The sequence below is a fragment of the Diuraphis noxia genome, unplaced genomic scaffold, assembly GCF_037042655.1.
Source record: "Diuraphis noxia isolate RWA-SAM2 unplaced genomic scaffold, SU_Dnox_SAM2 contig0002, whole genome shotgun sequence".
NCBI lineage: Eukaryota > Metazoa > Arthropoda > Insecta > Hemiptera > Aphididae > Diuraphis > Diuraphis noxia.
The window spans coordinates 41,084,214-41,111,056 of record NW_028301712.1 but is presented as its reverse complement, the minus strand read 5'-3'; the positions used below and the strand labels follow the sequence as shown (position 1 = coordinate 41,111,056).

Genomic DNA, 26,843 nt, shown 5'->3' with positions numbered 1-26,843 from the left:
AAAGGATTTGGATTTTTTTTTACTATCATATGATTTATAGTAAATTAGATTTTCATGTTTTACTTAATTTTTTTAAAGAACAAGATGGTTAAATTTAATTTAATTAATAAAATTATAGATAGCACAATGTATAAGTGTATAATATTATGTGTATTATATTCACTACCGTTAAATAATTAATTATGCATTAATATCTTATAAAATTTTATACCCACCTACAACATGTAATATTGAAGTAGTATAATAGCTAATTATTTATTATTATTATTACCTAAATAATGTTTGTTACTTTGGACAGCTACCAGAAAGTGTTCAAAAAGGGTACTTAACATTTTCAATGTTGCAAAATTAATAAATATCAATGTAGTTATTCTCAATATTATAACGCAACAAAATGTTTTTTATTTTTTACTACAATTTTTTCAAAATAAAAATTATTTAGTATATTATATTTTGTTAAAAAAAAAAAAAAAACTATAATTTTTTCAACGCAGTAGTCTAACCATTTAGGTTGTTTTTTTTGGTTTTCTTGTCATCTTCGATGTCGGATTTAACACTAGCAGTGGACTTTTGAATAGCTTCATCGGTCAACCGAAACGATTCCATTAATAAATTAGTACCACGTTCAATAGCCGCAGTGGCTTCCTTGTTCCATTCATTGATTGGACTTTGGATCATGGTCTTAAAATTTGAATGGTCATCAAGCATGACGTTCGTTTTGCCCGCCATTAGATCCTCCAAATGATTTTTCATAACTCGAAATGTTTCAAGTTTTTGACAAATAGCATACTGAAATATAAACGAATAATGCGTCCACGTTAGAAGCAATAACCTTTATTATAATGCAAAATAAAATATTTAATTTTACAAATGTATTACGATCCGTTTATCATAGAATGCCAATTATTATAAATTATTATTATCTGCAAATAATGCAATACACAATTTTAAGATAGGTACCTATAACATACACGTAAGATTCATTTTGATATTATTAAAAAAAAAAAAAAAAAATTATCCGCTAATTAAATATACCAAATAATATTATTTATTCATTATTTGATTATTTAGAGATTTTACCTTTAACATCATTTAGAAATCTTCTTCCACACTGCATGAAAGTGATTAATGAAGATATAATGATAATTTTTTATAGTAAAGAGAATGTAAATTCTGTAGAAATAAGGAAAAAGTTAAAGGTTTTCCCCCAGTTTTACTTTGGTCATTAAAAAATAAAATAATTATTAATTAATATTATACGCTAGATAAGTACATTAAACACTGTAAAAACTCGTCGAAATCGAAGAATTTTACGTCGTGTATCAAATAAGATTTTACTATAATTATTAGTAATACATAACAAATTTATGTTCAACAGATCTCATTTAGCTTCGTTAGTTTTAAATTTTAATAATCAATTCGATAAATTTATTGATATTTATAGAGGACTTAAAGAGTTGTTATTTTTACTTTAGAACATACCATTCGCAAGTTTGAGTTGGTCTTATAATTAGTCGGGTTTAGGTATTATTAAACTTAAAGTTAACAACAATTCTGAGATTCATTGAGAGTGTTATTGCGATGTTTTAATTTTGAAGTGAGTCATAAGCGTGTATATTATTATTATTATATTATTATTCACATAACTCGTTTCAAAATCAAAATAAAACATTCCCAACATACCACAGAATATTATATTACCCATAAGTTTGATAATAATTAAATGCGATTTAATATTAAAACTAAGATAAAAATATAAGAATCATGAACATAAATCTGCAACATGGCAAATAATACATATTGCGCACTCGTAAGATTGAGACAACGCAATAAACGGCTGAGAAGTCTTCTTGTTACTCCATGAATTTTATTATTAGGTAGGTACCTAGCTATTTATCATAGTTTTTATCGATTGTATGTAAATGTAATCAACTATATATTATAGAATTATATTGAACTGTTAAAAAAATAACTTTATTTTTATGTCTCGCTCCATAATTGTTCACTGTTAGGTAAACGTACAAATAAATTCGTGTTATATAAGCATAAAATGATTCGTTTGACAAAATATATAGATTAACCTCATTTCTGAATATAATTATAGTTGGTCGAGTATTTTAATCGAATGTACCTGAATATATACATATATTTTTTCTAATTTATAGAAAAACAATACCGAAAATGACGATCATTGTATTTATATAATAAACAAACATATGTAACAACTTGTTAGCGCAATTCACTTACCATAAGTGTACCCAAGAACGATGCGTGGGAAATAATTCATATAACAACAATATTTGTTTTGATGTTTTGATCAAAATTTTCTTGATTCACGGTGCTGTTTAGAATGTTAAGATGTTTTCTAACTTCTGCAGTATGCAATTTGTCAGTTACATAATATAATCCGTAATGATTAGACGTGTATCACACGTGATAAGCGAGTGCAATAACTAAATCGAAGTAAAATTATATTATAACACTGAAGCGAATAGAAATAATGTAAATCTTATTTACTCCGTTACTTTCATTAGTATTACTAAGTGATATAATTAATAAAAAAGTTACTCTACTCAATATTCAAATAAAACTGTAATGAAACTCCTTTACTTTTTCAATATTAAAAGAAACTTTGTTGTTATTTTAGCGTTTCAAAATAAAAATCAGTAAACGAGTTTCTATAATTTTTAATTAATCTTCAATCGATTATCAACTTTTTACTATGTGGAAATAATGTATTAGTAATTGAACTAGATTTAAGATTCCAAAAAATGCATTTTGAGCAGATAATTAAATAAATTTAGTATGTTGTCTAAAACATCGAAAAGAGAATTTTAAGGACTGACAAATTAAACTAAGTAAACAATTACCTTTTATTTTTTTTCCAAATTATAAGATTTTTTTTCTTCTTTCTACTATAAACAGTAAGGCGTTATATTTTTATAATCACTTACTAAAAAAAATGTCCATTACATTATCATTACTTAGAAAAATATTTAACATGTTCATTACTTCCGTTACGTTACTAACCAGCAGGGCCTTGGTCACAGGCCATAAGGGATGAGAGTGTCATCATATCCCCCCACCTGTTTCCCAATTTTTTCTTATATTTTGTCGAAGCGATGAAGGTATATTTATCATTTTATAACGGTGGGTCTCAGAATAATCAGAAATACAATATGTATCATATTTAATTAAAGCTGAAACAGCACTGGTAAATGATATGTAAAACACTACAATAACTATGTATATATCCAAGTGTAATAAACGTTCACCTGCAAATTTTTAAGTTTGTCGTTGAATATCTAATCCTCATGTTCCATTATTAGTTAAAATTTTGATTCAATAGAAGAGTGAAAATCGAATAAAATCATAATATGTGATACGCAGAACCGGATTAAGAGTTTACCTGGCCTGGAGCCTAGTAATTCAAAGGGCCCTTAGTCCTTACAATATTTATTATCAATAACTGAATTTTATTTATTTAAAAAAAAAAATGATACAAGGTAATTGATTGCATAGAAATATCTTTAACAATTTTTAATATTTGTCAATTTTCATTACATAATATGCTATTATACAATATTTATTCTTTAAATGTCAAAATATAAATGTAATATTTTAAACCTAACTTTATCATCTTATTTTCTCTTAGTATTCTGAAACTCATGGCGTAATACAAATAATACAATTATGAAAATTAAAAAAATTAAAAAAATTAAAAAAATGTGTAACCAAAATAAAATTTAAGCATAAAATATTTTGAACTTGGTTTCAGATAGAAGGCCCCTTCAAGACCTTCAATATTTTAGGGCTTGGAGCCCGGGCTCCTAGGCTCCGTGCTTGGCGTACTTAATCCGGCCGTAGTGATACATGCTGTTGTATTATATTATCAAAAATGTAGTTATAGACTTATTAGTAACGGTAATATATCAAATAGACATTTGATCAAATTAGTTGTATAATTCATAAATTGTGGTGAATAAACCATAAAGTCAGTACGTTATTTTGAATTGAACCGCATAAAACAATATATAAGTCATATGATGCATTGCAGATATCTGATTTGAACCTAGATATACACCCACTAGTGGGTGTGATTTGGTAAGTTCTTTTTAATTTTAATACGCTTTGTATGAATATTGTGAGACAATGGCTAAACAGTATATTGTACCACCGTATTATATTATTATTATTGTTATTATCTTCATTGGTGGTGTTTAAAATTTAAATAAAAATATTATACCTCCAAAGTAAAATAGAATATTACATTATATCATACGGGTATGCTAGATACAGGGCTTTAATGAGAAGTCACAAATATTCACAGAAATAATATATTAGGTATCATACAAAAATATTGTAAATTATTAATAATTATTAATTACTAAACGTACAATTATTACTATAGACCACAGAAAATTTCTATAATAATAACAATTAATAATGATAGGTAATAATAATACCAATATTATTAATGGCGTTTGATTGCGAACAGTGTGAAATGGGTAACACGAAATGATTAATATTATGTTATTATATCATCATTGTTGGCTCGGCCGTCGCAGTGGCTTTTGTTGTTGTTGGGCTTTGTCGACAGCTGCCTTGGCCCGGTCGGCCGTCTCGTTGATGACGTCGGACGCGTACTCGAACACCGCCTTGCCCTCCGTGCCGACGGCTCGGAGCAGGCTGTCCATCGCGTTGCTGATCCTCCGGTCGCCACCGACGTCGTCCCGGTCATTACCGCTGATCGTGAGCCGTATGTCGTTCACGGTCGACTGCAGCTTCTGTATGGTCTCGTCCATCACCTTCTTGGCCGCGGCCACGGTGCGACCCCTGGTCTCTTGCAGCCGCCCCAGCGCGTTGTCACTCGACTGCAGTTTTTTCTCAGTCACGTGCAATCCACCGCTGCCGCCGAATTCTGACATCGGTTTGGTGACGCTCGGCTGGAGGCGGCTGAGCACAGACGCCGCGTTACCGGCCGCGGCCCCCGCCCCGTCGAGCGTCTCGGACGCCTGCAACTTGACGCTGTCCACTACGCCCGACATTCGGTCCATGAGCGACGGCGATGACGTTACGCCTTCACCACCGTCAACGACACTGCCTCTAACACCACGACTGCTGATGCCACCATCTTCGTCATAGTTTCCACTGGCGGATGCGGCCGTCGCATTCTAAGGAAAAAACCATATAACAGTAGTGCCACAAATACGTTTTGTGGACTCCATTGCGAAACACCATTAGGAGGCCACGTAAGATTGCATTTTAATTATTCATTAGAAGTTATTATTTTTATCAGCTCAATAATATTTTAAGATTTTAATAATGGCACATTCGATAATCTTAAAGTTGACATTTTTATTTCAGATCTGAACGAAGCGATGAAACTATAATCGGTGTTACGATGTGCAGTGTGTGCATGTAGTTTTGTGTGTCTGTCTTCACCTTTTTGAGTTCTATAATAATGCTTCGATATCATCAACTCTGAGTGCAGTTTATGTGGTCAGTCATATAGGTCGACACTTATTTAGGGTGCTATGCCATTATAATAAAAGCCATGCACCAAAGCCCGTTAATTTCTGGTTGGCTCATACCACTTTCCGTGCAAACAATTAAGCACGATTTAGGGACCTTGGGATTTGATATTTTTTGTTATTGTTTTTATAATGATCTTAAAAAATGCAGTGATTTCATCATTAATTATTGGATCGGATCAAATTGTTCTACACAACACAATTTTTGATATGAGTTGCTGTTGCTGTTTTCTTAACAAAATAGTGGTCTGTACCTACGTTTTTAGATTCTAAGTGAAATTATGAATGTATTGATTTTAATATTATGTGTGTTTTATTCCGCCATTTGTCATCACTATTTGTGACAGTTAAATTTTAGGTCAACTTAAAAAGCGATTTCTAGTAAAATACTGTATCTAATTGATACTCGATAACAAACAAAATTCCTATTTTTTAAACCAGAAGGGAAAAATAAAGTTTAGAAAAATACAGAAGTTTATGTTCAAACTAGTATTCGATGAAATCGGTTTTGTGTTTTTGGTGTAACTCAAATATAAATTGCCGTAGATATTTGAAATTTCCATCAAAGATTTATATATTTGTTTCTCAACCTTTTTGATATCACGGAACACCAAATAATAATATTTTTTTCACGCAGAACCCCTTTGAAAATTATCTTTAGAGTACCGGTTAGGTTTTAAAAATTATGTAGCTATAGTAAGGTTAAAGTTTTATTCGTGCTGACTACTTGAATATTTTAAAGTGTATTATTATATTTTAAACACACAATAATATTTTCGAATGCAATGTTTTCAGCAAAAATAATTCAAACTATACTACATAATATTTTTAATAAAAAAAAACTTTGATATAAAAATATAAATATATACATAGAAATATAGGTTGAAAATCAATTCTCGATCGTTTTTCGTATATTTGATGATTTATTTTATTATTTTAATAATACATTTTTATTATTTTATTAAATTTAATACATACAAATGACGGTGACTTACTTAATGACGAAATACATTCAAGTACTTATACTTTACATCAATGCCAGACGCCAGTGTGGTTACCTACTTTTCCTCTTGTTAAAATATAATTTATTTAATCAATAACAAATGAGAGATTAGTTACAATGAGGCTAAGTGCATAATATACCTATATATTGCAGGTGTATAAATAATATCAAAAATTACGAATTTTAATTATTAATGTTCATGTACTTCTCATGACAGACGATTTAAATGTCTAAAAAAAAAATAAGGGGATTTACAAATAAACTCTATTCATGATTTATTTTGTTAAGGTTGGATTCCCGGATACTTTTTACATATTAACAACCTTGATAGAAATTAATAGTCAATAATAATTGGTGTGCGGTAAACGTTAGTGGTGTTTTTGTATTCCAATTTATAATATTTCATTGCACATTTGCATATACAATTTTTATATATACCTATCAAAAAAGCCTTGACCAAGTATAATAATAAATATTTATTAAATTAAAATAATAATATTTGTGGTTAAAAATAATTTCATGAATCCGTTAGAAACATTAAAATGCTTAAATTAAGAGGACGTGATACCTACACGTGTTTTCTCCGTCTTACAATTGCGTAACATAGTACATTTTACACTCAGCAGTTCACTTTACTTAAAAAATTAGAGAGAATTGACCTCTTATAAAAATTAAAAGTAAGAGTATTATTTGGACGACTTTATGGGCTTTTATTATATTTTAATTTTGACATGAGTTATAAATATTAGAAAAAAAATGTACAGTTAAAAAATTCTTGTAACTTGGTTCAAAATTAAAATATAATAAAAAGCCTATAACGTCGTCTAAAGACGAAGCTAAACGTAATATACTGAGCATAAAACTTGATATGTTATACAATTGTAAGATATACACGGGTATAACGTCCTCTTAATAGTAATTTGTATAGTATATAGACTTTAATGTTTCACAATGTTTATAAATCCATAATAATAATTAAAAGTATTGCATAATATACTAGCATGAACTGAACCGTATCCAATAACTTATAAATCAAAAGTGATAATTTTAACAAACGTGCAATATTTATAACTCAATTTTATAGAAATACCTGTATTTGGCTTAAAACTATTCTTATTTTTTAGTCAATAATTTTTTCAAACATCATGCATAATGTTCCATTAATAACGACGTTTTTGACTTTTGTTATTTAATTTGATCAATGTATTTTATTTTATCATACGCTGCGATAAATTATAATAACCAACAACTATTGTTTAGTTGTATTGTCAAACTGAGAGTTACGAGTAAATACATTTAAGTGGCCGTAAAAGGGAAGAGAACTCTGTCCGTAAATTGATTTGTTTGTTACCGTTATTTCAAATATGATTGTCCTTAATTGAATGTAAACGTGTTACAGATACAACTACGGGAGCCCGTTGTATTCAGTTGTTGCTTTTGTATACATATTGCATATGCGCAAATTATGATATTAATAAGTGATAATAACCTTCTTGCCATCACGATGTTTGCATTTTGCGATTTTGAATCATAAATCGTTTTACGATTGTACACGTACTTTATCATGGTTGATAAAATTATATTCCAAAAACGCCTACCTGACAATTACCTACTAAGCATACATTTTAACTAACCCCACTACCATAGACACCACATCGGATGGTTAGAACAAATCATATCATTTATCACTACATAGAAAATATATTATAAAGGTATACCCAACCTACAATCCATGTTTAAACCAGAAGTATTTAAAAAGTGTAGGTAGGTACGTTGTATTTTAATTTTTAATAAGTTTAACGCACAATAAAAACCGAATGAAAAAATATACATAAAAATAAATAGTAAAATATTGTTTCATCCGGATTATTATTATTATTATTATATGCGACTACATGCTTGGCACTATAGCTATATTATGCACGGTGATTCTATTTGTATAAATAACGTATATAACATGAATAATAAAGTGATTTGAAGTTATGTTATTATTATTTTTCTCCTTGCATGTTCTAACTTAACAATACGTCAATACAATTTCGTGATAATTTAATATTTTGGTTTTAAACAATCATAATATATTAAATCGACAATAATAAAGTCCTTTGTATGTTTGAGTTTGACGAAAAAATATTGTTGAAGTAAAGCATAAGTTTCAGTTATTATATAATCGTTGAGTGTTTTACGCGTAGATTATTTCTTTTATTGAACATTTGCAGTTAACACAAAATTGAAGGCATACATATTAAAATAATAAACAATTAGCTTAATCATTATAGAAGCCTTAACAGATAACAATAATAAAAAAAACTTAAAAATAATATTTGGATATTCTACATTTCCATGCAATGGTATGTTTAAGAACAAACAATAATTTAATACATTATAATATAGCTAAAATAAATTATAAACATAAATGTTTGTGTGTAATACCTACAATATATTATGATACACACTATAATATTGATTTAATAATCAATGATCTAATGATCATGATAAACGCCCATCATAAGTATGATAATATAATAATTTAATATACAAAGGAACCAATGTAAATTTCATTGCAAACATTTTAACCCGAACACTACAATGTTCCATTTATACATTTAAAGCATCACGAGAACCATTACTCATTACTTTTTATAATACTATATTGATAATACTGTTGATGAATAATTTGAGGATTCCGTCAATGTGTAAAGGTCTTAAATCCTTCGTCTCAAGGCGTTTAATCGTTTCCTCATCAAACGCATTCTAGCCAGGTTTCTTCTTCTGGAGCCGTTCAACATAGGGTTGAATCTAATGTTTCTCGTGCTTCCTAAAACGTTATTCGGTATCATCAGCCTCGGTTTGAAAAGTAAATCTAATGTCTGTTTTCCAATGGCCAATGCTTGCTGCAATACATTCTGTATCAGTGAAGGTAGTTGCACATCAGTCGAACTTTCCACTTGCTGCAAACAATATAATTTAACGTCGTCATAACACAATAACGCCACGACACAACAACTTCTGAACGGCGGCTCCCTTTAAAACCTCCCTCGTCAACGGAACTAAACCTTTGTCATTAAGTATAGGTACCACTAAACTATTTATCTACCATTTATCTACCACTAAACTATCCCTGTTATGGTGTAACATTTTTAACATAATTGTAATATAGATATACATTGGTCAGTGACACCAGCCTAACCTAACTCGACAAGCAGGCAGTGGCCAGGATTTCTACAAGGGGGGGGGGGGCAAAAAAAAATTAAATAAATATCATTCAAATAACAGTGTTTTTAATTTTCCAAACACTTGGAAAATATTGATGATAATTACACGCTTATCAATCTACGGTGTTTTGATAAACAATAAACATTACATTTTTTTAAATTTTAACTACCAACCGGTACATAGTCAAAATTAATAAATTTACTATTATTTTTTTTAATACTATATGATATTATATGATAAGGCCCATGGGAAGGGGCATAGCCCCTGTGCCTCCCTGGCTACGTCACTGCAAACAGGTGGAGGTATGAGAGAAGTTAGGAAACCACTTTTCTAAGAACATAACATTTGATTCAAAAGTTCCAAATGCCTAATTTTGTTTAATAGTACGGTATTAAACATTCAAACCTTCGGAAATATATAAATTAAAACGCTAGATTATTAGCACAGTATAGTTTTATAATTGCACACACCGTGAAGTTAACGGCAAAATCGAACTTTGATAACAAAAGACGCAGTTATTCGTAGTTGGTATTCGATTTTTACATAATGTGATTATTGATTAGTTTATTGAAAATTACTAATCGTTATTCGTTTTATTGTGAAGTTATCACTGCTGACCTAATTATATGTGTAAATGTGTTACAATTAAAATACTACTGCAGGTACTTTTTATAGGTAAGTAAAGTTAGCTTCGAATAAGAACTAAGAAGTAAGTTTTGAAATCGAGAACTATGAAAACTTCCAACTAAAAAATCGTTAATCTTTTAAACATAAATAATCGGATGTAAGCACAACTGCACAAGCATAACCATGCAATTATTTAAATGAGTTTAATTCTAAAATAATAATTTTAAATTTTATTAAACCTTGAGAAAATAGCAAAAACAAAATGTCGAAAGATTTTAATTACTGGATAATTATTATTTTAAATAGGTATAAGTATTTATAAATAATATTTTTAGAGAAAGTGTTCAAATAAATGATTGAATGGAACAAATGACAATATTGTGTTACACCTATCAAGTTTATTTATATCTAACGTTGCTTATAATTTATATATAGGTAGTAACATATCAAGGGCATGTTCGTTACGGTTAACGTAAAGCGCAATAGGAATTTTGTTTTTGTTTAATGTGCAATATACATTTACACGTTATCTAACGATATAATATTACAATTTCATAATTTTTTTTATGAAAATTGTAAAATTGTAATAGATGAATATTATATTTTCATGCACATAAGTATAATTAGAGTATATTCTACAAGTGTCCTATTTTTATTAAAATATGAAATATTCTGCGTACGGCAGTTCAAAAAAGCGAATGCGTTAGTCCAATATGTATACATTGTACCTAAATCATGTTTCTACGTTGCACTGCTTAACATACGATGACGGTCATATTTCATATGCATGCCTGTTTTTCAGTATTTAGTGTGTTGTCTATAGCTGACAAAATGTGATAAATGTGATAACAATAATGATAAATAATGATAAATAGTTTGTCCTAATATAACAAAACACTGAATAATAATATACATTGTTACAATGCATTATCTTAAACAATTATTATATAGGTACATGAATATTGGACGTAATGTTGATATAATATTATTATGTTTTGTGATACGAGTTTTGATACATTTACGAGTTCAGATTAATAATAACCTATATAAGTTACAAGCATGTTTGAATCCTATAATAATTAAACGATACACTTTTATAATCATACACCTGCTTAAAAATAATGTAGTACGGCCAATCGGGAGCTGGTTCAAGAATGCTGTTGAAATAGGTGACTTCTGATTCGAAAGTTTAAGTTTAACAATTGTTTAGAAATAATGGCTTAAATAAACCAAAGTTAATTTTATATCAATGTATAAAAAAAAAAGCATTCGAAAATCGATTTCCGATATTATTTTAATACTATTTTTTGATGATTCGTTAAAATACTATGTTGAAGTAATTGTTCATTAATACCTAAAAAATATTTAATATAGGTATGTTATCGCTTATAATAATATAATCTATCGAAAACGAAGATTCTATTAGTGGGCTCTTGATCTTTGAGGTAGGTTTACTTTAGCTAGGTAGTCTTATATATGACGGGTGCAAAACCGTTAAAAACGAAATGTATTAAACATGTATGATTATTTTTGTGATATATTGTCAAAATATAATGGGACCGATATTAATATATTATACAGTCTCGTTCAATTGATATATTCTATATATATATATATATATATATAGTTAAAATGAAACTCACATACGTGAAATTTCGTATACAGCATAAATTGACAACCATCAACTCATACAACATTGCTGTAAATGAACACAAATATAACGCCATAAATTATGCAATATTTTTATTCATAATGGAATTCTGAGAAATAAATTTAATGGTTGTATTATCTAGAGTGTGTGTACCTATAAACATAATATTTTAATTCGTTTGCAACTTTTCACCATAAAATATTTAATGAGTTCTTAAATAAATAATAATATTCCATTATATAAATTAATCCAACGCTAATGGCCCATAGTTGTCGAAGCAGAAATTCTTTGTAAATTTCAAGACCAATAAGAAAAATAAAAAAATAATATTCCACCGTAGACAAAGGGCGTCGAAAGAGAAAAGTCAGAAACTTTATGTATAAGTATAATAAATAATAAGTATAATAACACAATAGATTTATTGTAATTTTTAGTTGCGCTTACTTGTAGGATGGACATGGTTAAGGCGATCACCAGGAAACCACTTAGCAAACGACGGGAAGCGATCATAGTTTTTTTCTTCTTCTGAGGGCGGGTGTAAAAAAATAAATAGAACCAATTGTTATTTCATTTACGTTACCTATCAACTGTGCGTGCCGACTGAAGACTAAATAGATCTCTTGCTGACTATTTGATGGATTTCGTTATAATTTTATAAATATTTTATAGATTGCTTTAAGCGCCTATCGTCATTCGACTATATGACGGGATTAGATAAAACACAAAAAAAAAACGATTTATCACTGTATAATATTATATATATTATACCGATATAACATGTTGTTTGTTAAACAATATCCAATTGTTTTTTTGTTTGTACGGTGATTTCAACAGTGGCTGGTACATATTGATTGTGTGAATTATAATCAATGCTGGTATGATAATATTATATATTATAATACAGATACGTATTGTGATTTGTGGATGAATGTGTAGGAATAACTATGATTGCACTCTGATCAACATTTTTTTTATATATATGCAATATGCAATAATCTTATTGAAAAAGTACATAAAAAACAATAATAATTTCATCTTATTTAAGATTTAACATTGTATATATTGATACCTGATGTTTATAGTATATGCTTATTGCTTATAATATATATATAACCTACCATGAGTGCACTAACTGGCAATAATTGCATTATTGATTCAAACCTGCGTGTATAGTAATGATTATAGTAGTTATAATTAATTATACGTATGCTATTAAAATAACAGACTTTATTTGTGAATATCGTGATGTGGTGCCAAATTTGACAGTGTGATTATAGAGTTTAAGATTTAAACATTAAAATAATTGGATATTATTACCTACTTTTAGAAGTTCTAGCTACTGATAAGTACGATGAGGTACTGATGAGGTGCGTATTTAAAAAATGTTGCCTTATTAAGAGAGATTCATACTTAAATGAAATAACAGTATTAAAAAATGTCTATTGTTTTATTTATGTATAGTATTTTATTTATTTTATTATATTATTGTAATGTACTGTGCACGTATTGTATTTTTGGAATTTGTTCGTTGACCTGATTTGTAAATATTGGATTATGTTTACAGTATTATTCTCCACAGCTAAAAGTGAAATGTTAAGTGTGTCATGACAGCTGTATAGCTTGACATAGGATGTATAAAACTATAATTAATGATGATTTTTGTAAAATACTAAATATTTTTGACGAATATTATAAATATATGTTTGTCGTTTATTCAATGTACATTTATAGGAAGTAAAAAATTTATATGGTTTATACAAAAATATTGTTTGAAAATTAATAACCAATTGGTTATTTTATATAATATACAGCAATCTCTATAATGCGAAACAAAGTATAGGATCGTATTGTAGACGTATAGTCTAATTATCAGAACTAATAAATAAAAGCTTAGATTGCATTCATGCCTTTGCCTATGTATTGTTTTTAATTGCATAATATTGCATAGAAATAAACTGCAACTAATCATTATCCCACAAGGTCACAATTTTTCAAAAAGAAGACCGTTAACTGATTTTTAACGTTCGTTTCTACCATTTAATTGTAGTCAGTGGTGCTAAATTCTCAGGTATACCGATTGGGGTAAATGACCAGGAAGTTTTTTTTAATGAGTAAGTAGGTCGATGAGTGGTTATAAGAGATTTATAGTATTCTTTCATGATTATAATACTTGAGAATGATGCTATAAAATATATTATAATATAATAATAATATGGCTGGCCACAAAAATTATTTTTAAATTTCTGGGGGTCCACTAACATTTTTTTCTCTAGAAAATGAAATATAGATCAGTGTTACTGAATGCTACTGAACTTTAAAGGCTCTTTATAAAAACAGTATAATTTAAATCAATTGATTTGGTGTTTAAGTTGTGTGAACAAAATCAAAATACATTTCAATATTGTGTATAAAAGTACAATGATTACATAATAATATATCAACTAAATGATTAAAATGAAACATAGGTATAGATATAAAAAAATATACTTCAAATTTGTGGATATTGATAGTCTAATTAGTCTGTAGACTATCTCTAAGGACTTTAGACCTTTTTATTTCTTGTTTTGCTATTAATATTATGACGTAATACGAAATGAGTCATACATTATCGATTTAGATGTTTATACCGAATTATATGACATAATATCCATTTCATACATATTATATATTATTATTAGACGTTTTCGTATGTACCTACTATACTAACGGTTCGTTTTTTTTTTTTTAAAAGGCCTATGTCGAAATATAAAACCACTTTTGAATTTTTATAGAAATAAATACGTAAATATATTTTGGTAAAAAAACAATGTAATGTTGTATCAAATTGAATGAATAGGTACGCATATTATAGTAATAGTGTAAAACTAAGTAGAGAGTAGTGTTAATATTAATAATAACAGTATTAATATTGTCGGATCTTATACTTATTTGCTAACATATAATACGTTTAAAGTTTAAATGTACTGGAGAGGTATTATAATTTTATATAAGTTAAAATGGAAAACGGCCCACCACAGAACGCTTATTACATGTTTACAAGACGATCAATGTAAATACATCCGTCCAAGTTTCAATATTGTTTACAAATGTCTAATTATATTATAACACGCGTGTATGGCGGTGATGGGGGACAAAACATTGTCTAGGATGTTTAAGGAAGCTCACAGTTTAATACATGAAAAATTTAATGTGATTATTTTACGATAGGTATAATATATAATTATAGCATATGAAGTGTGATCGGAGAGGTATCGTAACGGATCATCAATTGAGCTTTTCGGATTTCATGAAGTCTTGGGTCTTGTCAACGACAGCGTCCTTGGCCTTGTTGGCTGCGTCCTTGGCCTTGTCGGCGGCATCCTTGATGTGCTCTTCCGACGATGATTCCGGATGCCTAGGCTGGTCCTCCTCCGAGCTGGCTTTGTTGAACGTGGTCTTGACCTTCTCGATGACTCCGTTCACCAGCTTTTTGGTGCCAGCATACGCCTCCTTGCGTTTCTCGTTCAAGCTGTCCAGCGTGTCCGAAGCTCCCTCCTTGACGCTGCTCACGAAACCCTTGAACTTGTCTTTGAATGAGCTGGATGATGTAGATGTCTCGGGTGTGTCCTTGTCAGCCGTCGCGTGTCCGACGATCTGCTGGTGCACGTCCTCTGCTCCGTGTTGCTGATGATTCTCATCGGACGCGGCCAACTGCACAAAACAATAAATCAACCTCATAGATACACTGGTCATATATATCATAGCACTGATGTGACGGACGTGGTGCTCGTCGTACACATAAATCTTTATTGTTATTGTTATTTTAAAATAAGTACAATACACCCACGGCCCATTTATTATATCTGCAGTAATCCACAGAGTCATGATCATATTAATATTGTTACATATATTATTTCTCTCAATTCTTTTTAGTTGCAAAGAGTATGCGTGAGGTTCTCACTTGGAGGTGGCAAAACATTTTTACAAAATAATTAGAGTTTGAGAAAACTATATAATTATTAGATATTATTTTTTTTTCAAAGATTCTTAATGAATGTTAAATGGCTTAAATCAATTTATTTATTGTTAGAATACTCGTAACATACTAATAATACGAGTTGAACAAATATCAAGAAAATGTAGAAGATTCTCATCGCTCTTACGATCGTGGATGAATTAATTAATGTAGGACGAACATTTAAGTGTGCCATTAATATGCCACATGTGAACTGTAAACTGCTCGGGATCCAAAAAACTCAGTCCACTGTGCATACACGGATTAATATATTATATTAATTGTAACTTACTACACACACCATACAGACTTAATATATAGACAGCTGCAATTGTAGTAATCAGCAGTGTTATTAGTTAATTATTATAGAAACGTAGATAAAATAAACTAGAATATGCCTGAACAAGACGATTATTATGACGAATGCGGATAGTTCATCGACATGGTTACAGCAAGACGCAAGTGCATGATATTAGAGTCTTACGACGTGCGATAGTTACAGTAAAGGTTTTTTAGTGTTATTAAAATATTATATTAGTGGGCTTCATGTACGTGTTGAATCTCTACGTCTATAAGAGCGCCGTTGTATGTCTCGTTTGACGCGTGTGAAAAATGAAAATCGCCAATGTTTTTTTTTTATTTGCGGTAAAGTTGTAGTATTGGCATTCACGGTCAGTACACATATAATAATAATATACTGTTTTAATATACTTTTTCTCTGGTTCCATCCATAGTAAGTACTATAATAAGGTTAGATTAGGACTAGACTATTAGAATTCCACGACGTTTTGATTCGAAATACGTAAACCTAACCTACGCGTATATACCTACTTCATTTGTATCATTATATTCTAGTAATATATTATAGCAATGTTGTTTGCTCGCATTCGTTATTCTATATCGTACACAATATCACGTGTAATCCATTTAATATTATGTATAATATGGTAAAAATTTAAAATATTATAAAATTATTGTAATATTATTTACGCAATAATTACATTCAGACAAAGAAAATATGAATTAATCTACATTCTGCACATGATTTATGTACCTACCTATTGAGCGATTAATATTATAGTGTTTCTAGTGGATGGTTAAAAGTGATCATTAGTAACTATGTACAATTATCGTTGATACATCAATACGCATATATGGAATACTATAAACATTTTTATTCAATATCACTATTTTTTTTTTCTTTACCATCAAATCCGTAAAATAATATTTCGATATTAATTTCAAATATTATGATGAACGTATTAGTTGAATTAGGAAAAAGTGCAATTCTCTGATACACGATTAAACAGGACCTAAAACATATGTATATAGATAAAAACCAATAAGTGTGTGAATTTCTTTGTTATAAAATTATTGATGCAAAGAAACAAAGCACACTATTTTACATTTATAATACAAAATATTAAAATGAACTAGATTATTTGTGTGCATTCTAAAATGAACTAGTTGGCGTTCAACGATTTTTTCACTATCTACAGTAATGACTCTTATGAAATTATTTTTTTGTATAAATAATTATAATAGTAAATTAGAATGATATCTGTAGATATAACCATTGTATGTTCTTCTCTTCGTAAGACTTTCATTTAATTACCTATTTAAATCATTATTATTTAGAAACTAATCAGAATGACAGGAATGTACATCAAATTTGGCGGTGTGCACTTTTTTACATGACTATACTGACTAATGCACCAAACTTATGATTGGAACGATATTATCTTTAATAATATAATAAACAATTAATAATTAAACGATTATATTTTTATTAGGGTTACGAGTATTTATAATAATTTATCAGGGTTTACTAAAACGTGCATAATACAATATTCATATAATAGTACAGTCGACTCTCGATAATTCAAACCTTCAATAATTCGAAACCTTTGGTAATTCGAAGTAAATACTCGGTTCCTTGAAAATCATGCGGTAATTCGAACAAAAACAATGCATTTTAAGTACATTCGGTAATTCGAAATTTTTCGCTCCAGTCAAAAGTTACTGTTGAGGTTTTTGATGCTTTATTTACAATAGAAAATACTATTGAAAAAATGAAACTAAATTCAATGAAGCAGAAAACCATTGCAGATTTCTTCAAAAAATAATAATCTTTTATAATAATAATAAATAATTAAAAATTTTAAAATTAATAATAAATAACTCTATCATGTATCAACTAATTTACTGAAATAATTAATATGTATGTATGTACAATAATAAAAAACAAAATTTTTTTCTCAACTCTCTATAGTTCGAATTTTTTTTTGCCCTCTCGTTATTTTAAACTACTCGACAATTCGAATTCTTGGTAATTCGAAGTTTTTCAACAGTCCCGTCAATTTCGAATTATCGAGAGTCGACTTTATATTGTATTAAAGGCATCGGAGCTGATGCGTTTTTAATACTAAAACTTGCTTTTTTGGTAACAAGAAAAGCTCTCATGCAGTCATGTCTTGAAAAATGTAAAATAGAAAGATTTCGATAATATTTTCTTTTTATTTGACAAAAAGGACTTTATACTCGGACTGATAAAATTTAATTTAGATTAAAAAAAATATGTATTTTATATAATTTAATCCTTTCCCTTTCAGATTAAAAATTGAATAAGAAATATTACATCAAATTCAATCATAATATTTCCTCTTATATTTTATATTTTTAAAAGAAGACAATTAATTACTCTAATTATATTGTATTACAGTAAGTTATGATAATTTGTGGATTTTATTAATTTAACTAAAAATTTAGTTACATAACACTTTCATAAGCCAGTAAGCCACATTATATGCTTTGAACAAAACGTCTAGGTTAGGTTATGTTATGTTAGATTATCGTCTCCGCGATATATGTATCTACTCGTAAGTCGTAAACTATTGTAACTATTCCTTTTGTTGGTACCTATAGGCATACACTAAATACTTTGGAAGATATTTGAGTTTTAAAATATGAATTTGAGTTAATTTAAATATATAATATAATAATATATAATATCATCAATTTGTTATGAATACACTGAATCGTGATTCATATTTAAAATACGCAGATGAAATGCCTAACACTGTTTATATATATTGTTAACAGTTTTTCACAATTAATATACGTTATTAATATAACAGTATATTATTATATACTATCGTTCTATATAATGAATTACCTATTAATTTTTGTCACTTGTAAGTATAACGTATATGAACAGAATATCAGCAACAACAACAAAAATAGCAACAACAACAACAACAACAACAGCAACAAACATAGCATCATTAACAAAAACATCGATAAAATTAGACTAAATACCGATTTTATTGACAATATTTTCGATTTACAACGAAATATACTTATATTTATATATAGCGATCACCGTACAATTATGTACTGTAACTTTGTACACATGATGGGAAATTGAAAAATATAAAATTCCTAACCTAATTCGATGGTATACAACGTATAATATTAGGCAAATAAAATATTAAAAACAGTGTTAATGAAAATCGGTCATATTATATTCTGGTCGTTGACATATTATTATTATCATCTGGCCGTCGTTTTTCAGGCTGATTTCGGATGTTTCACCGCGTAATCGTCAAACGCTTTGATAGCTTCCTGTTTAGTTACATCGTCCGGATTGGTCTTGGTTGAGCTGAACGTGTTCTTCAGCTTAGAGAAAGCGCTGCTGAAGAAGTTGTTCAGCTGCGACTCGACCTTTTTGGTGTTCTCCGGCTCTTTGATCGCTTCCTGCACTTTGTTGTACGTTTCCGACGCGGTTTGCTTGAACGAATTCATGAACTCGGTCATCTTGCCCTTAGCCACCTCCTGCAAACTATCCATCCCCTGTTGTTGCGTGGTGTCTGTCGCGCGGCTACACTAAATAATCAAAACAAACCACACGGTTTTTTGTTTTTGTTTTTTAATATTCAAATTTTGGAAAAAACCCCCAACCCTTGGTTAAATTTCGTATACACGTATAATATTTTTGCTATATAGATTTATGGGTTCAAAAATAAACCACAGTAATATAATTGTGTATTATTGTGTATAGCGTTATATGCGTGACACAGACACTCGCATGATATAATAATCGTCAAAGTTTAATGCATAAAAAAATATTATGGGAACATTTATCTATAAAACTATGAATATTACATCATAATAATATATTATATATAATTACGAGGCACACGACGAGATAGTTAGGTTTTGCGAACCTCGCACGCCGCCGTGCGTGGGATTTCGGTCATCGCGATTTTTCGGCGTACATAATATATTATTATCGCCATGTCTCGAATTTGTCGTTCGCCATGAACGCATTTTAATAATCCTATCGGAGTATATATTCATTTGGAATTATATTATTTAAATGTACGTATAAAATATTATATTGAATTATAATATCTTGGTGAATATGTTAAACAATAACGCTCTCCTCGACATGTACACCTATATTATACTATATTACATTTCGACACGTCTTATTAAATTCGAGTATGCCGAATAATCGAAAAAAAGGAACCAATACCGAAGAAACATTTTTTTTTTTTTTGTATTTTTAATAATGTTATACAACGCGTTAGCATCCATTGTTTTTTATGGTATACGACAAAAGTCATACCACAAATCTCAGCCACATTTTATACTATAATATTAATATTGTATCGCATCATAATATTAATATTGTGATTTTATTTTTTTTAGTATAATGTTAGTGTTGTTATTGATTATTATTTTACTTGGATACCAATAAGTATACAATAATAGTTGTTGGTTGTTGTATTACTAACATAACACGGGTACATAAATGTGAATTATATAATCGTTGAGCTCTTGCCTCTTGAAGAGTTTAATTTGCATTCAATTTATGGAATGCGATTATGATAATAATGTCTTGTTTGATACCAATATCTATTTGTGTTTGAACGGTTTAAGTAGATATTTTGATTTTGCACCAAACGATGTTAAGTATTCTAGGTATCTACTCATTTTATTATCTCTAACTAATTACTGTAACATGATAAAATATTTTTTTGCTAAATCACTAGACTGCAGATGTAGGACTACAGTAGATAACAGTTGAATTTGAAGACGATAGTAATTTAGTACTATTTGAGTGAGAGTAGATTGAGTTCCGAAAAATCTGTCTCCCCTCACATTATTAACACCAATTTTAGTCTAAAATATATACTTACAGGTATAGGTACTTATTTTTATATCTAACTGTTAGACTGTAATAAGCGACGAAAAATTGTATCTCGGGAAAATAAATGTATAACATGAGAAAGAAGAATGATATTATTATTTGGTGCCAATTTAAATCATGAAATTCCCCAAAAAAGCCAAGAAAATAAAAACGGTGAATTCTTTAACAGAGTAAATAACATTAGAAAAAAAATTTGAATTTAACTTGTTATGAATGTTATGTATATTAAAATTGTATTAAATTAAAAAAGTAACTCGATTGTATGAACACTTGAACTAGGTACTTTATCCTTAATATTCAATTGCCTTTTTGTGGTATCCAGTCCACTGATGCACTACTTACTACTAGTAAGTTACTAGGTAATTCAGATTACATATCTGATTTCAAATCTGCAATTATTTTGGGTAAAATTAACAAAGGTAACGAAGTGGAGCAATTTATAAAATCAATTAAAGTCAAAATAATTGAAGTATATACGTCATAAATGGGCTACGCTTTTACGTTGTTTTTATATGATCGAGATCGAAGCAATTTAGATTTTAAGATTTTAAGTTGCATACATTTTTTTTTTTCAATAAACTTATACATTTTTATACGAAAAAAAAAAATATCCAGACAATTTCATCGATTTCATTGTGATCAATTTTTCGTTTTGTTTTATATGCATCAAATGAATTAATTCCAACCGATTTACTATGCGCCGTTCCGATCAACTACGTATTATTATAATACCAGCTCATCGAAACATTTTGCAAATCTCACCACATCTGTACATCATTTATTTCAATGTATAATTCATGAATGACAAAATTTGACTTTTTTGCAGATGATAAAATTATGAATAGAGATAAATCGCAGCCATCGTCGCCCTTCGTCGACTGACATAATAATATATAACATTTTGCTTCGTTGTTGAAATCGTTGGCCATTGTTGCCGTTCGAAACGCCGCGCTGCACCGAATAAAAATTATGTGGAGATGAATTATTATTTTCTTTTTACTTGGTTATTATTATACATTTGACTGATTTGGGAAGTATACGTTGAATTAATATTATTATTACATAGATGGCCAATATTACATTCACTCTCAAGTCATACATATAACATTATTGCTACACACAGTACACACTTCATATCATGATCTTTGATGTATAGATTTTTTTTTATCTTTTGTTTGTATTTCCGTAACGGTTAACCACTTAATCTGATTTCTATATTATACGAATATGATTTAATTATTTGATTTATGCGCACAGTTACGAGTTTAAAATTTAACGCACAACGTAAATAGTATTATAGGTATATATTATATTATAAAAGAATTATTTGATATATTAAAGAACACAGCAGTAAATGAATATGTTATGTTATATATACAAAATAGGTATCATACATTGTTGTACCTAAATGATTTATATTTGTATATAAAAGTGTATGTACAGAAATACTGAGAAACACAGATACACACACTGATGTTTAGTATTAAATGATTAATTTAATGTATGTCTATGTATGTACCTACAAATCATATTATAAGTGACGGCTATTATTTAGGCACTATTAAATATTTAAATGTGTCATTATATGATAATTTTTTTTTATTGGTAATGATAAATTTACTTTTAATATACCATCACAAAAACAATCTTAATAGAATAGTCCATAATATGCTGTTTGCATGCAAACATTTAAAAAAATTAAATAATATGTAAAAACATGCATTGTAAATTTTTACTTATTTTGTGTGATGACCAAATTATTGTTATAAATTAACCACATCAAAAGATGATGACGTGCATGTTGTATTAAATCTTTAACGACTGTGTATTAAAATAATTAATAAATAGTTTACTATTATAAAAAACCTTCTTCTGTTTTTTTTTGTAGATTTCAAAATGTTCCTTATGATTTCAAAAGTATTCAAAGTTCTAATCACGGTGTTAATTTTCAATTTGTTAGGTATAATTTTACGTTATATCAAGTATTTAAGTATAGTGTATGAGACATTGAGGCTATGAAATGCTATATATAAGTATACTTATTTTTGTTTAGTATAATTTTTGAATAACAGAAAAAGTAAAATTTGCGGTCATAAATATTTACTATAAATTCATATCGTTGAAACATTGTTCTAATGTGAAAAATCGAATGGCAAGGTCGAAAAATTTAAATAAGTTGTTGTTGGAGGTATTATAAATTATTTTATGATTGTTTAAAAGTAATGATTTATTTAACGAATGTATATACTATAAACTGTTAATAAAACCCGTACCATAATATTACAATTTATAATCTACATTTTAGTATTATAATATTTAAATTTAAACCATAATTTAAGATATTTTGGATCATTGTAATCTATATATTGATTATAAACTCGTTTAAGGAATTAAAATAAGAATTGGTTTAATACGATTATTAATTTTTTTTCTTAAACCCGTACGATAAATCTAGTAAAAAATAATGTAATATAATAGTCATATTTAAAATAATAATAATTATCATGATAGATCCAATCTATCAAATACAATTACTATATTATTATTATTATTATTATTTGGCCTAACTCATAGTATAATATAAAGTACCATCAAAATTATCACGAGCTGAATACACACCTTATGTGTATGTAATATACTTTATATATTTATAATAATAATATTTAAATATTGGTATTTATATAGGAATAGATTAGGTATATTTTTTCAATAAATTAATATTTTTGCAAAGTATCTATTATGTGAGTTGTTGTGTTGATATATTTTATCATTTTTGAGTACTTATTTGAAAATAATGCACACCTTGTTTTATATTATTAACACATGCGAGTTGAAATCGAAGAATGGGCTTTTTGTATGGTTTGAAGCTGAAACGTATGCATGTATAATAGAGCCAATCGATAGAAAGAAAACTTAAATTTAAACCAGAACGAACGATAAAAAAAATAATAATAATGAGTTCATCTTCGTGCAATAATGTTTGCACATTTACAGACTCGAGGATGTGTCCACGTGATGATGGTAGCTCGATGTTCGTTTAATATTGGTTCATGTATATGTTAAACGAACACAAATATAATGCCATAAATTGTAGAATATTATTATTCAATGAAGTTCGAAAATAAATTGAATATTATGGTCAAATTATGTAGAATTTAATATTATTATATACAGAATTTTAAGTGTATTCACTTATTTGCACAACGTACCTATCTATAAATGTATTTCTGATACATTTAGTGCATTTTAATAATAAAGATCATCTTCAAACATACAAAAAGACCATTGGAAAAATAATTTAATATTATGTACGTTTGTGGAACTGTTATAAAACATTATGGCGCATTATAGTTATTCTTTCGTCGATATATCGAAACATTATTATTGTGCACCGCAATAATAATGATAATTACGACGATAAAATAGTATAATATTATATCATAGGATGCCTATTAATATACACTTTGATATTCAATACTCACGTCAAAAACAAGGCACACCAGTGCCGTGACGACGAGGGCTTTGATCGCGAATCTTGCCATTATTTCGATTGTTGAAAATCAAAAAAAAATAAAAATGAGAAATCTAAACTGTAGTTGTGCAGTCGAAAGTTAATAGTACACACACGTTTGTACGTCTCAGGAGCAACAGAATACACTAGTACACTACTACGATTAATTGCGAGCCGAGGACGGATAGTATGTGGGTTAGTGATAGAGCGTGCGCGCGTGCTTGATGCGTGCGTGCGTTAGAGTTGTATGTGAGAGGAGGTGTGTGTGTGTGTGGTTTTTCAAGAAGTGTAGGCATGTATGTGTGTTAGAGTTGGTGCATGTGTGCGTGTGTTTTTGTGAACCCTAACACCAGGATCACGGCGGTCACGCGATTAGACATCAATACTGAAGACTATAATGTTATTATTTATTTTATTAACGCGTAAATCGACTGCTAGCGCGTTTGGTTAAGTATCACTCATTATAGACTGTTGGCGTCAAATATAAAAAAAAATCACATCGCTACACTAAAAAATTAATAGGTAACAATAACAACAATAATAACTAACTCTATTGTATGCGCGCGGCGGAAGAGAATGTATTTTTTACAATTTTCGTTTGTATATGATAATAACAATATTATAATCTCTATGATTCTACCTATATATTGTATGTTATTATATTTATATTATAATAATATATATTCTGTGTGTGTGTGTGGGTGTTTTTATTTGATTTGATTAGTTAAACCTTGAACATCGGCGGCCGACATAAGAATAATATTTGTGCGTAAAAAATAGTCTCTGATCCGATATTATCTGTACGTATGTACACGTCCGTTTGCTGTTCGTATGTTATACAATAAATTAATATTATATTATTTATGACTCATCGTATAATTTATTAATTTGACTCTACCATCGGGGAAGGTCTCTCGTTAGTGCTAGGTATAATACAATAATTGTGTATTATACACCGCTATTTCAGTTCCCATTATTCTCTCACCTTTTGTGTTCGTCTTCGTCGACGTTCCGATCAGTAAAACAATGATCGTTTACAATAATATGAAAACAGGCCAATGTATGATGTATAGTATAGGTAGGTACCTATGTTTGTATATGACGTATCGATGATGAGAAGAATCGAAGGTCTCCGTCAGAATCTCAATATAATACGAGTTTTATAATCACACAGATACATGTATAAAGGAACCCAACACGTATTATATTACATGACTAGGATTTATGTATGCAATATAAAATAGTAAAATGTGCATTTTCTTTTGTTGAAGTATGCTAAAATATGCAATAAGAATATGTAAAATAATCAATGAATAATTATATCAATCATTTCCAAATTGTCATTTAATTTTAAAATGTTGATAGTTATGGTAAGAAAATCAATGTTGGTTTTTATATAAGCTGATATTATTTTAGATTTCTTACTTTGAAATAAAATATAAATCTATATTAATTTTAATAGATTTTAAATTGTTATCGTTCGAAGACAAAATCAATGGTCTTATAGAATTGAATATTACGTTGATTAACGCGGTATGATACAGCAATGTAGCATCTGCCTAAGTATATACACCACAAGCGTAGCATAATTCATTTTTATAGGGAAGCTATAGCCTACAATGTTTCGGGTATCTATATAAAATCAACGGAGTGGACTAAACTAAATTCCAGGGTAGCTATAGCCAACTTATCCCCTCTCCCCTATGATGTGTACTAATTTTAAGCTATTTTGAGCCTCATTGGTATTTTTTGAAAAGTTAAAATATTCTTAGTTTTTTTCTTTAATTATTTATATTGGTAACAACCTATCAATTTAAAATAAATTATATTCTCAATTAAAAAGCTTGAAAATGTAATAGGTAGGTACATGGTTTCTTAATATAAATTGTTGATAATTACTAATATAGTAACATCATAAGCAAATATTGAATATAAATATTCAAAATTGTTGCTATAGATGTTTTAAGTACTTATTCTGCATGATATTTAATCGTAAGGACTATAAAAACTAAACACTTTAAAGAACTTTACAAAGCATATTAATAATTAATAGTCCAATCGATTAAAGAATTTTGGTGTGAACAGTAGATTA

The 26,843-nt window shown here is 28.6% G+C and overlaps 2 protein-coding genes and 1 long non-coding RNA gene across 3 annotated transcripts; all 3 read right to left on the bottom strand.

The window, feature by feature from the left end:
* Positions 1 to 379: 379 nt before the first annotated feature.
* LOC149058462 (uncharacterized) lies at positions 380 to 2,404 on the bottom strand. Its single transcript, XR_016190635.1, has 2 exons — positions 2,248 to 2,404; positions 380 to 789 (listed from the first exon to the last, which is right to left on the bottom strand). It is a non-coding gene; the product is annotated as an uncharacterized LOC149058462 (long non-coding RNA).
* A 1,917-nt stretch (positions 2,405 to 4,321) lies between these two features.
* LOC107170644 (uncharacterized) lies at positions 4,322 to 12,739 on the bottom strand. Its single transcript, XM_015520809.2, has 2 exons — positions 12,476 to 12,739; positions 4,322 to 5,174 (listed from the first exon to the last, which is right to left on the bottom strand). Exons 1-2 carry the CDS (start codon positions 12,539 to 12,541, stop codon positions 4,545 to 4,547), a joined length of 696 nt encoding a protein of 231 aa, XP_015376295.1. The 5' UTR covers positions 12,542 to 12,739; the 3' UTR covers positions 4,322 to 4,544.
* A 2,459-nt stretch (positions 12,740 to 15,198) lies between these two features.
* On the bottom strand, positions 15,199 to 25,013 carry LOC107170646 (uncharacterized). Its single transcript, XM_015520810.2, has 2 exons — positions 24,723 to 25,013; positions 15,199 to 15,721 (listed from the first exon to the last, which is right to left on the bottom strand). The coding sequence occupies exons 1-2, from the start codon at positions 24,780 to 24,782 to the stop codon at positions 15,296 to 15,298; spliced, it is 486 nt and encodes a 161-aa protein (XP_015376296.1). The 5' UTR covers positions 24,783 to 25,013; the 3' UTR covers positions 15,199 to 15,295.
* Between the last annotated feature and the right edge of the window lie 1,830 nt (positions 25,014 to 26,843).

Coding starts and splice junctions, on each gene's coding strand:
- LOC107170646 (XM_015520810.2), bottom strand. CDS start 24,782: ATGGCAAGATTCGCGATCAAAGCCCTCGTCGTCACGGCACTGGTGTGC. Junction 15,722..24,722: donor TGGTGTGCCTTGTTTTTGAC/GTGAGTATTGAA, acceptor TGTTTTGTGCAG/TTGGCCGCGTCCGATGAGAA.
- LOC107170644 (XM_015520809.2), bottom strand. CDS start 12,541: ATGATCGCTTCCCGTCGTTTGCTAAGTGGTTTCCTGGTGATCGCCTTA. Junction 5,175..12,475: donor TAACCATGTCCATCCTACAA/GTAAGCGCAACT, acceptor TTTTTTCCTTAG/AATGCGACGGCCGCATCCGC.